Raw genomic sequence first — 17,878 nt, forward strand, 5'->3', positions numbered from 1 at the left:
ATACCGCGAATGCTTGGCGAAAAACTGACTACTTGAACCGCAGTGAAGCCACGTAAGAGAGGAAAGTTTCGCCTAACGACGTCGTTATTATAACGTCAAATGTACTTCTTCATACTTCTTGACGACACACTCGACGTTACACCCCTTGACTCGCAAGAACAGTCAGCCGTTGAAGAGGAAAGACCTAGATTCTTACAAAAAGGTAATTCATGAACATTTAGACGTTTTATTTTGACATACTATCGACATAGTTTTTCTAATCGACATTCTCCTAGAAAATTCTTCATGTCAGATTATACAAAATGAACACCTTCTGGAACTCTGTATATTTTTCACATTCTCTATACGTATTATAATTTCGTCAGGAGGACAATCGTAATTCATCGCGTGTTAAGTATTTGATTATCAATGGGATCCGTGAAATGAGCCGTGTTCGGGGCGGGGGGGACCCCATTGAACAAACATGTCGCAACCGAGTTCTCCCTTGCCAATCGGAGATCATAGTTCCGCGTCAGTGAATGACAGCCTTCGTTCTCGTGTCCTCATTAATTCGCACGGCATTGTTCGACGGTGAAGCTGGCTCGTTTTATGACGCGTGTTAATCATGACAAATACGCGGTCCATCCGCGGAAGAGGATGAATCGCTTGATCACGAATTATCGTCGACTCTTAAGCAACGTCGCTCGTTTCTTCCCAATGATCGCTGATCTTGAATCGTTACACGAATTTTCTTTGAGGAAATTTGAGTGATTAGTTCTTACTACATAAAAGAAAGATATTAGGTTAGTGCGTATGAAATTTTGATGTTCTGAACATTGAATTTCGCTGTTCTCATTCCTTATAAAATTTTTACAATACGCTACTGCATATCTTAAAATATTTTCACGTTGCAAATCATATGCAAAATAATATCTAAAATAATTAGTTAAGTAAATATCATAATACGAGCTTTTCTCAATATTTTCGTGCCTGTAATCTACAATCTACCGTGCTCAGATACTTATGAAAACCCTTTATTATACATCCATATAATTTCTTTCATCACAAAACGGTGAAAACAAAAAACATCTTGTCACGTGATATTTCCACACAGCGAATTACGCTTAAAATCAATTAGAAACCAAACAAAAACAAAAAAAAAAAAACAAAAATAGAACAAAACAAATCTCAGCCAACACTTCCACGTTTCCCACGCCAATTTTACGACTAGTCCGCGTGCACCAAATTAACACCCAAACCAGGCGAAACCGAATTCATTTCCCTGGCGAGCGTTTTCGTGAAAACTAGCCGCGATCCATCGTGCGTCGGACAGGAGGGACGCGAAGCATTCGCTCATATAATTCTTGTCTGCGAGTCGGTATCCAGAGGCACGGCCATGCCGGAGCCATCTACCCGTGGCTCAGCCACCAGCTACCGGAATTTAATATTAATACGAGCGGCGGAGAGGAGCGGCCGTTGCGTAGGAAGCACGCCCGCTTGAATTTCGAGAATACCGGCCGCGATATCGAATGGTCGATCCAATTTCCACGACGATCACGACGACGACCAGCGGAACATTGACTACAACTACAATGGAGAAAGTCCCCGTGTTTTAGACTCGCTGCATCTCGGAGAAATGCCACACGAGACTTTACCAGACTCACCCCTTCGTGAGCAAAGAGTGGCTGGTGAAAGGAAGCCAACTGAACAGGTTTGGGGATCCTTATGGATGGGTTTCTAGATGGATAGATGAAAGGAAGAGGTCCAAAAGGCAGCTTGAGAAGAGGAAAAGTGTGTTCGTTAAAGGTTCAGTGATAGAAGTTATTCAGAGCTGGTTAGAGTGCGACTTAAATATTTCGCTGGTTACGGGACTTTCACAAACGAAAATCGTGTTCGTAAATAATTTAAAAATTTTTTCCGGATTGATGTTTGAGGTTTCATATACAGAAAGAATGAATTGCAACTGATCATAATTTGGTAGGAGGGATTGATCAATCATCGCCTGGACTAATGTTAGAGATTTGGTATAGAGCAAGAAGAAATTGATTACAATTACAATCGATTACAGTTTGGTACAAACAGTGAAGGAGAATTTTGTGAGGAAAAGAAAACGCGTGTTTACTGAGGATTGAGAAGAGAAAGTTATTCAGAGAGAACTACCACACGTGCTTTCAGTTCGACGATGAATTTTATGACAGAAAATTGTTGCCAAGGGTAACGATTACGTATTTTATTCTACTTTTAAGACTATTTTAACGACTATAAAACCTAATGTATATTCGTCCAATCAACGACTAAATCCTGCTACATTTAAATAGCTATGTTAAACATTTTTAACGCACATTTATGCATACTGAAGACAAATACAAGTTTTAAGAAAGGTTTTCATAGTGAAGGAACGTGGGAAAAGGGTGGACCATGTTAGAAAAGAATGTGCGAGAACGACAATTGGAACGGGGCAGGTGAGATGCTTCCTAGGCGTGATATGTTGCGACTGGGTCAAGTTATTTAATCCTGCCGGCATAAAGCATCGCAGGCACGCTTGAAATTTATGCGCTGGAACCGTGCTGGAATACTCAACGGACTGAATAGTTGGTCGAAATACTCCTGGCCGTCCAAGAAATTCGCGATTCCCTCGGGATCTACAAAATCGTTGCCGATGTGACTCTTATAATCTCCACGGATTAAACCCCGTCGTTTTCTACATTTTCCTACACCTGAACAATTATCAGAGGGGAATTTTTGACTGTAGAGCCGATCTTTTTCAACATGTGCAGTTGGCGAACTCGTCGAGGATTCCGGTTGGAGGCTGAAATTCTTGACGAATGCCATGTGTGTTTTTAGTAAACTTTCTTTGATCGGAGTCGAAAGTAGCGACAGGAAATGCTGAATTTTCTGGTATAATTTCTTTTTTGAAGACTCTTAAGAGACGAATTTACTCAAATCGAATAAAGAGAAATATTCTTAATTTTGCAGTTACATTTATTATTAAACGTAATATATAATATTGTGGCATACCTTAGTACGACTGAGAAAATTATTAAAAATTGCAATAATATTTTTAGAGAAATTAATCGTAGTCTTTGATAAACATTTTCAGAGTAACAAATTTGGTTTAATTATTTTCGCGAATTTGATTATTCCAAAGCAGTTGTCTGATATGATACGAAGTTTAGATACTGGAAAATTGGATACAGAGGGAGCAGTATTTTTAATGATGTTTTCAAAGAGATCATTTGATCTTGTGGAAACAAGATCCGACGTAATCAAAAGTTCGCGAGTCCTTAGAGGATTTCTTACCGCTGGAATCTTATTTCCCTGTTCTATTGCGCGACAGCAGCGGTGTTTGAGAAGAAATGACTCAAGAGACCGAGTTCTCCTTCTAAAGTAATATCTAACTACGTTTGTTTCTCTTGTAAGTGCTCTCGAATTGGTTGTCTATTACGACAACTCTTCTATACGTAGCTCTATAATTTGTTCAAACCATATGCTTCTTATATCTTTCTTCTTCCTAGCGTACTCTTTATCCGAAATAAAAAAAACCAAAAGACTCTTAATTAATTTGACTTTGGCTATAGCGGTTCAAAAAATGGAAGAAAAGATCTGCGATAGAAAAATAATGGTACATATTTTGTCATGGTACATTTCCTACCATTCGCGGATTATAAAAATAAAAAAAGATTTCAATTAATTTTGATACACAGTTTATAATATAGCCGCGTATACATTTTTAAAACTGCACTCTTTAAAAACACGTGGGGAGTCTTTTTCTTTGATCAAACATGAAAGTACGTGATTACTTCCTTCCGAATTCCGGTTTAATCTATATTATCTTTTAAATTAGCAAGAACACAGTTTGACTAGTTTAAATTACGCGAGCTGAAGCAGAGACTGTTCAAGCTTTTCCTCAAGTTCCGTGAATCAAGTTTGTCAACTTTGATGCAAGCTACTTTCCAGGGACCGGCGATGCTTCACGCTGGTGAACACAAGGTACATGCATGTTACGTTCCACCTGGAGTGGATACGAGAAGGTAGACAGGAGGTGCCAGCAGCTGCATTTTGTCTTAGAAGGAAATTTCTGTTCCTGTTTCCCTGTTCCAGCCAGCGTCTTACAAGATTATCTCTGGCTCTGTCGTCACTTCGCATCAAAAATGTATTCATAAAGAGAGTATTTGCATTATACAAAGGCTAAAGTGTTTGAAAACGTTACTTTAATACCGTGGATGCAGGAAATTAAAAAACTTTGGAATAGATTAATTTTAGGATAGTATATATAATCTCTATGGATGAGCGAAATGAATAAAATAGTAATTTTTGTATTGAAATAGAAGTTATTGCAAAATTAATGTCGAACAAGGACGATCTAATATTTTTGTACTTTACGATAAATAAATGATGTTTTAAAAAATGCCATTGCAAAAAAATGAAACACGAAACTTCTGTACTGGTAGAACGATAAATTTTTCACTGAATACTCGTTACCAGCTGAATGATCCTAGACAGAATTAACCTACATTGGATGAAACCCTTGGAAATCGATATGTCACATAACGCATTTAACGATCAAATTGCGATAACTTCTCGTACCCACGACTGCAAACTGCGTGATAACAGAAAAAATTGATATAATTATCACTGCTATTTTTACACGTTATTTTCCTTAATTTCAATCGATTTGAACTTTCTAAGAGTACGACCGATATCTTACATTTACCTCGATGAATTTCGAGCTTATCCGAAAGTTTCTTAGACGCCAAACACCAGAGAAAATAAAGAAGGAAAGTCAAAGGAAAAATGGTCGCTCGTTACTCGAGCAACTTCTGTGACAGCAACAAGTTTCGGAGACATTACTAATAGTGAAATCATTCTCTACGACTTCTCCAACGAACTTTTCAATAACACGCTCACAAAAATCCATCGCATAACTACGCAATAGTCTTTACTAGAACTTCAGATAGTTCTTAGACAGAATCCTTCTCGTCGACATATTCATCAATTTATATAAAGGAAACCACAATTTTGCTTCAAAATGTTATGCACATTATATTGTTTTCTCTTACGCCTTTTCTTATTTTCTTCGAAATTTTCAGAGGAAACTCTCTGGTGAATACAGGCATGTTTAATGGTTAATATTCTCTATCTGTTATCTACAAACTTACAGATAGAGGGGATGAGCTTATATTCGGAGCTCGTATCTAACCAAGACCTAACAGAGTGCTGGTCTTCGGAATTCTTATGGCTGACTCGTGCAGTCCGCTACTACTGCGCCCGACTCTCTGCGATTCGCCATCACTGAAACGCTCTCGGCGTTAAGTATTTTGTTTATTTCCTAGCCGATGGCAATAACGATAAGGATGATGTATAAATCTTTCCTGGGATGATCATACTCAGCTGAACTTGAATGCTGCAGTTGAACCACTTCGTGAAAAATATTTATATAGTAGCAGATAACGTCCAGAATATAACATATTATTAAAAATATGTAATATACCTAAGTGTACGGGATAAAATTCATATGAAAGATTATTAAAATATGTTTCTTTTTATTTTCTTCGTGTATAGTATCAAATGCAGATGTGTACGTTTGTGGAAATATGTCAGAGCAACTTTTTCTCCAATTCCTTTACAGGAAAAAATATATTCCAGGACATGGGAGATAATAGACAATAAACGAGAGCAGACGTGTCTGTCGATTGGACGTCGTTCATGCTTTTACTGACGTTCATTGACTGTCAGAATTGTACAGTTACCCGTTCAAAACTTGATGCCTCTGCAGAATATTTTCACACGATTATTCCATCCTGCGACTTGTAAATCGTCCAAAATTTCTATCTTTCGGAAATTCACGGAACGTGCAAACAATTGGTATACCAAGGAAAGAAAATCTACTAAGAAACACGATTCTTAAATTTCCTCGAAGCGCGAGAGTGATGGAATTTTGTTCAGCGGGTGAAGAATGTTTGGAAACAGATCGATAGATGTGCGAATGATGTGTACTTGGTTTAGGATCCAGGAGTATAAAGGAAGAGTATTTGGGTCGAATGATTGAGATTATTTGAACGGAGGATGCCATCGCAAAAGTTTCTGAATGGAAACAAGAAAGAATCCCAAGATTTATAGGAAAAATAAAAAGTTCTCGAATAACAAAGTGTCCTAATCGTTGGAACCTAATCTTACAGTTGGATTAGTTAAGGATTCAATCAATAGAAAATTGAGAGAGAGAGGGAGAAATACCATTTAATCATTAAATATATTACGTATAGCTTCGACTATTTCATTTGAGATTCATACATTGAAAGTCACATCTCTAATTTGGTATTTCTACAAAATACAAATAATACATGTTGTTAAATTATATAATTAATGCTTACACGACTTCTGCGAAATTTTCTAAAGCGGCAGGTCCAAAGGATTAGTGGGTAACCGCTAATTCTGCTTAATTTCCATTCAACATTCGCCCAGGATTAACTCTGATAAGCACGAGGATCCTGTACGTTTACTTTTGAACAGAGTCCGAATGCCACGTTCATATTGCGTCAATGGAAACGTCGAGTTCGCTTCGTCGAATCCAACGTTCCACGACTAAATTGCAATTACTGCTAATTAATTGAGCAATGGGTTGAGTCGTCCGAGAACAAAGCGTAGCAGAATCGAGTCAACGGGGAAATTGAAGACGACTCTCGATTGAATATTCCAAACTCGTCGACGTTCTGATGACGACTGTCCGCGAACTTTCGTTTGCTGATATGATTCACGAGCCCCGATTTATTTCCGCGATACTACTCCTATAGTGATACAATCTTCGTCATCTGTCTGCGTCAATTACAATTGCAAACTTCCTTTTTTTCCCGAGGAAATTTAAGAGGAATTTGGATGAATACGTCAAGCATATTCGTTCGTGACTGATGAATGTAAATTTTTACTAATATTGATTTCATCTTTTGGAATTGTTATCAGTCACATCGTATAAAAGGAATATCGTATAAAAAGAATAAAGTGTGTGCAGCTTTATACTTTTAACGAAGTTGATCGACAAAACGACAGAATTACTTTGTTGGACGTAGCCACTATCTGTTGCAAATATCCTGTATGTTGTGGTGCTATTTCAAGAAATTCAATTTCGGAAATCTGAAGGAATCAGATTCAAGTGTAATTAGTCAGACAAATTAGGATTAACCCAAATTCAACAAAGATCCCTTTCACAACCCTTAACGAACCTTAAACTTGTACCACGGCCTTTCCTCGCATAATTATTTCACATCTGTCGGAGCTTGTTTCTGAAGACGCGTGAAATTGGGTCGTACCTGCTAACTAGGGCTAATTGATAAACAGCGTCTAGCCCGGCATACTTGCAAATGAAATCGGTGAATGAGGGAACGCAACGGCTGACAAGCAGTGCGCTAATTAAACCCCTCTGCGTATAGAAATTCGATTCGTCGATACGGGGGAACAGGTTTTTGTACGTGCCACGGTAAAATACGTGTGAAATGCTGGATCACGTGTGGATTCTCTGGGGCGATTCAGCTACGTTCGGATGATCTAGAAAAAAACCTATTCACCTAGATTCTTCCCTTCGAATAATTAAGAATCTTTTAAAAAATAAAGAAGTGCAAGGTTCTTTCATTTAACACTAGAACTGCCGACGTTTAATATGTATCTAGATATTCCACATATAAATCAGTAAGCATAATTCAAACGATATTAATTAAAATATATTAATATCGAACTATCTCTCTATATAAATGAAAATCAATATTAATTTGGGCAATAATATCAGTATCTTTGCAGTAATAGTAAAAAATAATCTGAAAACGATCATTTCGACGGGTTTGATAGTTCCAGCGTTCAGTGTTACTTTAAAATTCCTTTAACGATGAAAATAAATAAATAAACAAAATATAATAAAAAAGAAGGTTAAGAGATTAAAAACGAAGAATCCATTTTAATGAGAATCCATTTGAATGTTGTAGTTCTCGTTAGCGTTATCATTTCAATAACTTTTTTAAAAGCGAAATCCTTCTCTGCTAAAATTACTCTCAGTGTATTTCAGTGTACAAAATTTTAGAAAAAGTAAGCTTTACTGTCAGATAAATTACAAATTCAATGTTTGTCCTTCTGAATACATATTTCAATGTAGACGTTATTGATTTAAGGTAATAAATAACCAACGGGATTAGCTGATTCCGATCGCTATCTATTTTCAAATTTTAAATCACCTTTGTGACAAGGCGTGCGTGCGTTCCGCGTGTTCATGTTCAGAGAGGACGCGGATACGTGCCCCGAATCGAAACGGAGCATAAACTTTGCCCCTAAAACGACGTACGTCCGATTGTAAAACGTATGGCAGCGTTAATTGAAATTTAAATTCATCCAGACACATTTTCAGCGTTCAACTGAGACGCGCAAATGAAATATGCATGCTTTTTATGCCCACTGCAATTTAACAAGCTGAAGTAGCAATCAATTATTAAAATTAATCTCCAAGCGAATTTGAAATCTATGACTGCCTTGTGCACCGATTATTGCTCTTTTGTAGCAAGGAAGCAAAAAGACCGAGAATCTTAAGAAATCTCGGATGATTTTCGAACTTTGTCACGTTCATCTGAATTATAATCATACGTCACATCACACATGAGTCGTATTAATTGTGTAATATTTTGAATGCAGATATAAATCATGTTAATGAATTATCGAAGATATTCCACAGAGATGTGTTTACCTTCCCCATCGAAAATGACGATTTATATTAGCTAAAGTTATTCAATTTGCTAAATAACGTGCAGTTTCTCATTTAGGTGTTAATATAACTTTGCTCTATATATATGTATTTTTAACATTTCTGAATAAAACGTGCATATTTCACGCCAACTATATTCACGAACAATAAATAATCTAGTTTAACGGAATAATTCTGACAATAATATAGAGCAATTTCCTCGACGATATTAATAGCATTAAATCGGAGGTCTGTAACTCTGTAAAACAGAAAGGTAATAAGCATATATATGATAAGGTTTCCAAGAACGAACTTAAAGGGGATAAAATAAAGAGGGGACTTTTTTATGGAATGACTTAACAACACAGTATCCTCGTGAAATAGAAGCAAAATGGACACGACAAGCAGATGAAGTCTTTCAAAAACGATCTGAAAAGAAGACTCAGAGAACGTAGGTCGCGCGTTTCAGAGATAATCCAGGTCGCCGTGACGCGGGCCGACTATCTGTCGTTAAGAATGCAATAACGGCAGGGCTTATCCCGTCATAACAATGTCCCGTCGACGGTGGCTGCGTGCGACTGGAATTGAATCGACTGTCGAGGAAACGGCACCAAGCTTGCCTCGTTCGTTTTACGCGTATGCAAATTTTTATGCGGCGCGCTTTACGCGTGGTAAGAATACGCTATAGATAAAGAGTAAACGCGGCCAACACGGCCTTTTTGATATGTTCAAAGAAGGACAGGGGGAGCTTCGAAAGGGTAAGAGTACTCGTGTTTGACGAAGAGAAAATTTTCGTTTCGAACGAAGAGTACGCGACGAAAACTATTTTCTTCTTTTAATTGCGACAGATCAATTTAACTGTTTTAACAGAATAATTCAGCACACTGTTAGAATTCGTTTATTCAATTACTTAGTTTCAAAAGGGAAGATTATGTATTTAGAGCGGATGGTTTCATGGATTGTTGTGTTTTTCTTTTCATTGAAACGTTGAATTTAATTGTTGGTCAGGAAGAATGTAGAGCAATGTTAGACCTCAATTACTGTTAGTGGGGCCGTTTATTCAGCCGAAAGGCGCAGTTAAGGACGCAGAAAACGCGACAAGCTTTATGGAACGATCAATTTTAATGGCTCCATTCGTCTCGCATTACCACTGTAATGCTAGCGTATTTACGAGAATGCAATAACGTTGTTGGCCGGGCTTAAAAAGATACGAGCGATCGAACGATAATAAAAGGGAAGATTGAAGCCTAGGAACTTGGTCTGCCAGCAACTTGGATCAGTTTCTCAACTTTTCACCTGCCTTAATCCACGACAACCCCTTCCGAGCTATTAATAAACTCCGTCTTACTTACTTTTCTCGGCTTGATGTTTTAGAAATGACTATCTATGTTAAAACGAAGGTTTCTGATACATTCCATAGAACTTGCGATGCTACATTTTTAGAGATTTCAGAGATTTATTTATAAATATATATAGATACAAATTTGTGTTTCTTTTTACATTCTTCTTAGTTTCGTTTCTCTGGTACGAAATACACGCTGTAGTCATCGATAGTTAAACAATTCTCCTTAGAAAATTTGAGTATAAGATCAGAAATGTGAAATTTCCAGAAACCATCGTAGAAATTTTGTTAGGTTGGCGAGAAAATAGTAAAGGGTATAAAACATTTGAAGACAGTAACCCTTCATAAATATTGAAGTTTCAAATCTTCTACAGAGCGATAACACAAGAAACGAATGATTTAACTTGAAAATGCACTGAATTCAAAAACATCCAGTCTATGATAAAGATCTGGCTGTTACAAAAGTTTACATATTATCCAATGGAGTTTATCAAGTTGGCTCGATTCCGGTGAACAGTACACCGAGCATAGTTTCGATGGTAAATCACGAATGTCGAACCGATTCCGCCGGAAAACCATAAATATTCAAGACATTAGGATGTAAGCCAAGTAATAATTTCATTTGTGTTCCAGGACTCTCGTTAGGTGGTGGCCTGATAGTCCTAGCATCTGCTTTATCAGATGCATCATTGGAATTGCCGGGAAAGTACAGTCTGCCCTCTACATCGACCATGCAAGCTGATGACAACGGTCTGCCACAGTATCAGTATGGTTGGTGCCTTCAATTGTCAGGGCTGGCTTTGATTCTCGCGGAAGTTGCCGCTGTGTTGACTATGTCTGGGTATATGGCTCGTTTCTCCACAGTGGAAGAAATGGTACGGTCGTAATAATCGCTTTTTATGGATATCATGTAAGGATAAAATATAGTTGATACAGAAATTGTTTGAAAGAAGAAAGAATCATTTTCTATTTGAATATAAATAAACATTCTGATATATAGAGTGTTGTAACTAATTACATTTTGAATTTTGGTTAGACCTTATTATTACTTTGATTTTTCAAGGTGAGAGTCATGGTGCCTGGTGCTGAGAGAAAATTACGGGAACAAAGAGGACTAAGTTCAGAGTACTTAGTCAGAGCTCACCAGAAATCGCCTGGACCTCCACAGGCTCGAGGATTTGGGCAGCCCTCGAAAAGTACTTCGACTTATTCTATTATGTACTTTATCTAGCTTAAAGTAAATTAATGGACAAATTATTAATAAAAATTAATAATTTATCACATTTTCAGCATCCCAAAGAGCTCCCGAGGAAGGAACATCTCTGTTATGCAAAACAGCCCCAGATATCTGTGCTTCGAACCCGCAAGCTATCAGCTATGTCGATAAGGCAGATCTATCTCACGTTTTACCAGCGTATCCAGATGCAAAAAGTAGCGATCCCCGATATACCTTCGGGGATAAGTCAGAAGCCAGCGTTATCGATTCACGATTAAGCGGTTTTGCCGATAAAGAAGGTTTAATCGATTCTAGAATTCTGTCTGATTCGCGACAGAATATGATAGCTTTCACAGAGAATAAAGAACATTCTGTTGGCCAAGAGCCACGATATTCCGAATTTTCTCCTAAAACCACTGAACAAAACGTGGTGGATTCGAGATTGAGTGGCTTTACCGAAAAAGAAGGTCTCCTCGATTCCAGACTCAGTGGGTATGGAGAGAAAAACGAATCGCTGTTGGACACTCCGTTCGGGTACGATACGCGATACAATAGTTTAGCAGGGCAGACAGTGCCCATCACTCTTAAAAATCAGAACACGTCTGTCTCGGCTATTCAGTCCCAATATATTTATCAGAATTTTGGCACGATACATTCTGGGATTTTAAGGGTATCCGAGCCAGGAACTAGTTCTAGTTCGAATTCGAGTCAGAGAAGTATGACGCTGCAGAACCCGAAGAGAAAGTCGCAGATCGCCCAAAATACATTTAGCACGATGGAGTGTGAGAAAAGGAAACGAGGACCTGGCATGGCTGGTAAAACAGGTTTCTACACAGGTAGCGCCGTATGACCACCACCACCTCCTCCGACGCCCAGGTAACTGCAAGAGGAGGAAACGCCACTTTAAGCCTCTATATTAGAAACTGAAGAGGAATCAGTGGCGTGCAACCTATTTCGTCGGAGGAACTTTGACAAATCTCGTAAAAGAAATTTGTATTATCGAGGGATATGCACAGATCTCGGTCGTATCTATAGCTGATAAGGTGGATATTGACAAAAATATGGTTATCATGTGAGTGAATAGTATCCACAGTTGATCGTATAGTTCCCTGTGATTCGTCGTCGAATGATAAACTGAAAGCTGAAGATTCTTTTATGAATAAGGTGCAAACTACTTAAGAGATTAGATGCAGACTAATGAGAAAAGAACTTGTATATACAATATCAATAATAAGGTTGACGTTGAGCTCCTTTTCTGCGAAAGAATAACTCGAAACGAATTTTTCTAACGTTTCGTAACTACCCAAGCGACGTGTCACATAGTCATTATAACAGCCGACATGTTAATCGATAAAATAAAGAGAAAACAAGATTTGTGGTAGCGTGCATAAACTAGGCGTAGCGTTAAGTGGCATAAGCAACGTATCTTTAAAAGGATTAATGTATAGGCTCGATTTTACTGGGTAATTTATGCCTTTTACTTGGGCCGTGATCTCTTTGCCACTAGAAAATCTAATCGATCGTACTTTGCGTGTCGATGCAGGAGGAATGACAGAGGTACAGAGTTGCCAGTCGTTTGATCCGCTTAATAATTTTACTCTGGAGTGAGAGATAGTTTCAACGCATTTATTATCGCAAATTCCATCGCTGCATAAACCTTTCCTCCAGTTATGGTTTTATATGTGAAGCAACCGATAGTGTCGACCATGATTCGCATGGAAAGTAGATCAAGAGACATGGGAACTCGCAACTCGCCGTTAAATTTATCCTCAACTAATCACGTAATCGCGTTCTTAAGCTGCATAACCAATGGAATGGAGCTATAAGTCGAAGAAGAATATTAATGTAGTCGATATGCTGTAACATATAACTCAGTGATCATGATATGGTCACGAATACTCAATCGGGCGTAAACTCGCTTGGCTATTTTCGGGAAAAGAGGGAATGCCGTGAGTTACGAGCGATAATTCGAGAAAACAACCGTTTGACGAATCGTGGAAAAGATTTTACCATAGGAACGGATCATCGACATGAAGCACAATAAATATTATTATACGGGGAAAAAGGAATAAATGGATTAGAGTACAAAACATTTTCTTACTACTACATCAAACGATGTACCATCGTTCGCTTAGCTGTCTATTATTTAAATAATCGTTTCCCTTGATCGTTATTCATCTATGGCAAAGTCTTTCATTGCGTTCGCCAATCTTGGACATATCAAGAACACGAAGAAATGTTTTTAATCCAATCCGGCACGAAATCGTGATTTAAACTTCCTTCCTATTTCCTCGCGGGGTGCTCTACGCAAGGGTTGAGAATATTTTGAACATCTCAAAGATCCCGTTAAAAATTTCACCCTCGAGCAGGATCGTACGTTGTTGTGTATGTAACATCGTGACTTGCGTATATTCACGTATACAGATCGTAGGTAAGTGTAATAAAACGTTTTTTTTTTTTCTTTCTAAACGCGTTGTTTCCTTACCCAACCCATTCGAATAAAATTGTATGTAATCTTGTCGTTGTGATTTATTCAAGATTATCCGTAATAAAAACCGTTTCTGTATTGTTAAATTATTCAGTCACTTCACTTTGGAAATCTTTTTACTAGCAACAGCTATGAATTTTATCTGTATGTGTATTTATAATGTGTATGTATACGAAATATTGTATTTTCTGCTATTCGTACATTTCTCTAAGCTGTTAGATTTCCGTATCTCTTTTATATCATTTTAGTATCGTTTGCAATATTTTCCTACTTGTTATACGTGTTGAATATTATATATCAAATTATCTCTGTACTAAAATCATCACAAACGTTTTAACCAAGCGAATTACCATCGATCATGAAAATGTTTACGAACTAAAGCATAGCGTTTTCAATACCTTTTTAAACGATAAGAATTATGTGACATAAAACACAAATTTGTACGAAAAAATGTATCAACTGAAACTATTAAATTTTCCCAATTATACTCTTTAGTATCTCATACTGATACTATTCGCATTCGTGTTTCGCATGTCACTATAAATCTCTATAAAAAATTGCACGTCCAACTCATCAAATCTCATAATCTACCGTCTGCTTTCCAAATTACCCTTCCAAACAAACAAATAAATAAAAAATTACAATCCACGAATTCCGACGAAACTGACGTAGTAAAAAACGATGACTGTCCAACGATAAAGTAGACATTCCAAAAGTTGTCTCGAATCTCTGGTGCGATCATCGAGGCACCCTTTCAGATGGCACTGTCCGCAAGAAACTTCCGTGTGAAGCATCGTCGCCAGATGGCGGAGGCCGTGCTTATGTCGCGAGACTTTCTCTCCTAATGTTTAATTAACGCCGCATAATTGCCCGGCCAATTAGCCAACGCCGTTTAATATTAATCTGCAATTTGAATTCATTTCGATGCGTTTAAAATTTATTGAATACATAATTAATGCCGCGTGGCGCGAATGCAGATACGATGCACGAGCCGCCCCCGGCACTTTGCACGCTCTCCCGATGATTTATTCCGACAGTCCTCCGAAAGTTCGCCCCGAAAAAACCCCATGAAAATAGTTAATCGTTCCCGAGAGCGTAGCTCGCGGAAGGCGACCGACATCCAAACAATCCTGACCAGGCATTCGTCTGTTCTGATACTCAAAACTCGAATATACGTATATAGGAAGGCTCAAGTGATAGCAGAAAATGAAATAAGTCGTTAATCTGTAGTGATGGAGGATGGAATATTTCGAAATTGAGCGTAGCTATTAAAAAAAAAAAAAAAAGAAAAAGTCATAATTTTACGACTGATAATTATATTTGATGAAAATAATGAATAAATATAATTCTTTTTCCTCTCTGCCACTTTAGTACGGAATATTTTTGTATATTAATCTATATACGAATATTAAGTGGTCTGGGATTTGAAAACATTGAATAATTAATGGATTCAGCTTGTTTCTTCTGTTTTGTATTGGATAAATATGATTTACGTCGCCCGAGGTAGACCACGTTTCTTTCGAGAAAAGTAGATGGCAATTGAGTAATTTACGACCGCTGTTGGATGAAATTGAGGCCTGCGTGACCGATGATCAAATCGTCTTTTTAATGTTCATTTCTCGTTCTAGTTGACATGCTCTCGCCACTGACAGCAGTATGCATTTATGTAATTGCAAGTTCCCGGCTAATCGAGTTCGTTATTCTTATCTCTATTTCACCTCAAATAATTAGCAAGCTACGATGAACAATCCAATGTTATTTTTTGAAAGAAAATTTCTCAACGTCCCTTCCATCCTTCCGAACCCAAAGATAATCAGTAAAACAACTTAAAACTTCGTTTTCCAATTTTACCAAGCTGTCGCAATTTTATTTTACTTTCAAGAACAAATCAATTAAACTTATTGCACTGTTATACGTTCAAAGATATCCACGCCCCCACCCGCCCTCTCCTACACGTTTCCAAAACAATCTACCGTTCCTCACCCCCTTTGTCCTTTTGAATTCAAAGAAAACGATCAGCCAAACAGCATCGAGTCTTCCAATTTCCCCGTGCTTTTCCTTTCTAACAAAACCGCGCAAATCGATATTCTCCCCTCCCCCATATACGAATACCATGGAACGCGAGGAGGGTGGCGGTGCGCGTGGGTAGATTGTCTCTGTCATTTACCTGCACCTTCCCAAATCGTCCCTTACCCCTTCGTCTGCCACGTCCGAATATTCCAGGCAACCCCGTTCCTGCAACAAACCTGCTACCCTCGACACGCTCGACCCACCCTCGCGACCCCGATGCTGCGTGTAGCCGTCTCGCTCTAATCCAATTAAAAACGGCGGACGATCGCACGAAACAGCGGCTCATCGACCGCGGGAATTTTAATTGATGTTACAGGTACGAGAGGGTGGCGCTGGCTGCTGTTGCGGAGGATCGGAGGATGTAGAAAGGGCTGGCCTCGTAGGGCAAGGGGGTGGTTTGCCCGTGTAAAACGGATCGAGAATGGAGTATGGTTGAGGTCTGGATGACGGTCTGTCAGCGAGCCACGTTGCAAACCAACTTTCGCCAACACGAATCCTCTCCTCTTCAACGTGTCGCGTAGAATCGTGTTAACCATCAGCCAAGAGCAGTGTGTTTACACGCGGGAGCAGACACTGGAACGCGAAACGGCACTGTGAGTTTACTGATTAACGTCGTACTCACGGTGGAAATTCATGGTTGACGTGCATATAGAAGATCTGAGACGGTTCAGAGAATTTTGGCAGTGATAGAATTCTTTACTTAGATTATAGAAAATTTGTAGATTTTAGGTGTATAGTTTCTGGAACGCAATCTGTGAGCTTACTGATTAATGTTGTACACATGGTGAAAATTCACGGTTGGAGTAGATATATGTGCGAGATTTGGGGGATGATAGAGTCGTTTAGATGGAACGTAATTGCGATTATAGGAAATTTGAAGTTCGTAGATTTATATTTTTTAGCGAGCAAACTATGAGTTTACTAATTAATGTTGTACACACGATGGGAGTGAAATTTACAGATAGGGTAAATGTACAGAATCTGAAATGATTAAAAAGATTTTTGAGATAATATTTCTTTTGAATAAATAACGATTGCGATTATAGAAGATTTAAAGCTCTTCATTTTATTCCTTAGAGTGAAGATCGTGTTTTACAGGATGTAATGTTGTATTAGAAGCATTTTTCGGAAAAAGGGACGCATAAATTTTAGCGAAGTACTGATTGATTCGAAATTGATTAACGGAGTAATTAGCGAATCATTTAGCAACAGTAAATTTAATTACTCTTACAGTGTAGGTAACAAGCTTAATTATTATTAATAACAGGGTAATTTCAGTTTCAATAAAGAAGGAAACTATTAGCTGGAAGCAATCCTGTCTCGATCTGCTCTATTAATTTCTAATTTATAATGATCTGGTTTTCAATATAGATATTACTGTGCGCTTTTAAAAACGATTTTTCTCCCTTCTAATATGTTCACGCACGAGAACATGAGAAACATAAACCAGGAGCAATATCAATGTTCAAACAAAATATATTTTCATCGTCTGCAATTATCATTTTATTATTTCATCCTATAATTTGCCTATACAACACAATAATTTGAATCTTCCACTTTTATTCCATTATGCAGAATATTTATCAATGTTTATTCCATTGCACAATATTATACAAAACATAAATAGTTCCTTGTATCACATATGTATACACATGTTGAGATATAGCACTCATTATGAAAGAAGTATAAAAGAATAAAAAGAATTAAGCAAACCAACATTCTTCATAAATAATATCCCAAATTCACAGAAATACGCAAAACTATTTAAAATCTTAATTCCATAGTTAGTTTTTCTATGCAACAAAACGACCTAGATCCTCCATTTTTCTATGTTATTCTCATCATTTATTAAATTTTGGATTTTTTCATTGTATATCTCAGTAAGTAAGCGCATCATTTTAATTTATTTTTCTTTTGCAACGGTAATTCCTTAAGAGAAACCTGAAAGAATGGAAGAGACGGCCGTCTTAATCAAGGAACGTTAACGCGACGGCCAAATTATTTTCTACTAATTTTTCCTCGCGTTATCTTGCAGCCGTGTGGCAACTCTTATCGTCTCTGTTCCCC

The 17,878-nt window shown here is 37.8% G+C and overlaps 1 protein-coding gene across 1 annotated transcript in view; it reads left to right on the forward strand.

Moving 5' to 3' along the window:
* LOC126923634 (uncharacterized) overlaps positions 1–14,228 on the forward strand; it is a 162,477-nt gene extending 148,249 nt beyond the window's left edge. The window contains exons 5-7 of the mRNA XM_050737305.1: positions 10,671–10,912; positions 11,101–11,233; positions 11,328–14,228. Of these exons, the coding sequence (XP_050593262.1) occupies positions 10,671–10,912; positions 11,101–11,233; positions 11,328–12,103 (1,151 nt within the window). The 3' untranslated portion in view covers positions 12,104–14,228. The remainder of the gene's footprint in view (positions 1–10,670; positions 10,913–11,100; positions 11,234–11,327) is intronic.
* Positions 14,229–17,878: the final 3,650 nt, after the last annotated feature.

This window comes from Bombus affinis, chromosome 13 (genome assembly GCF_024516045.1).
Source record: "Bombus affinis isolate iyBomAffi1 chromosome 13, iyBomAffi1.2, whole genome shotgun sequence".
Classification (NCBI taxonomy): domain Eukaryota; kingdom Metazoa; phylum Arthropoda; class Insecta; order Hymenoptera; family Apidae; genus Bombus; species Bombus affinis.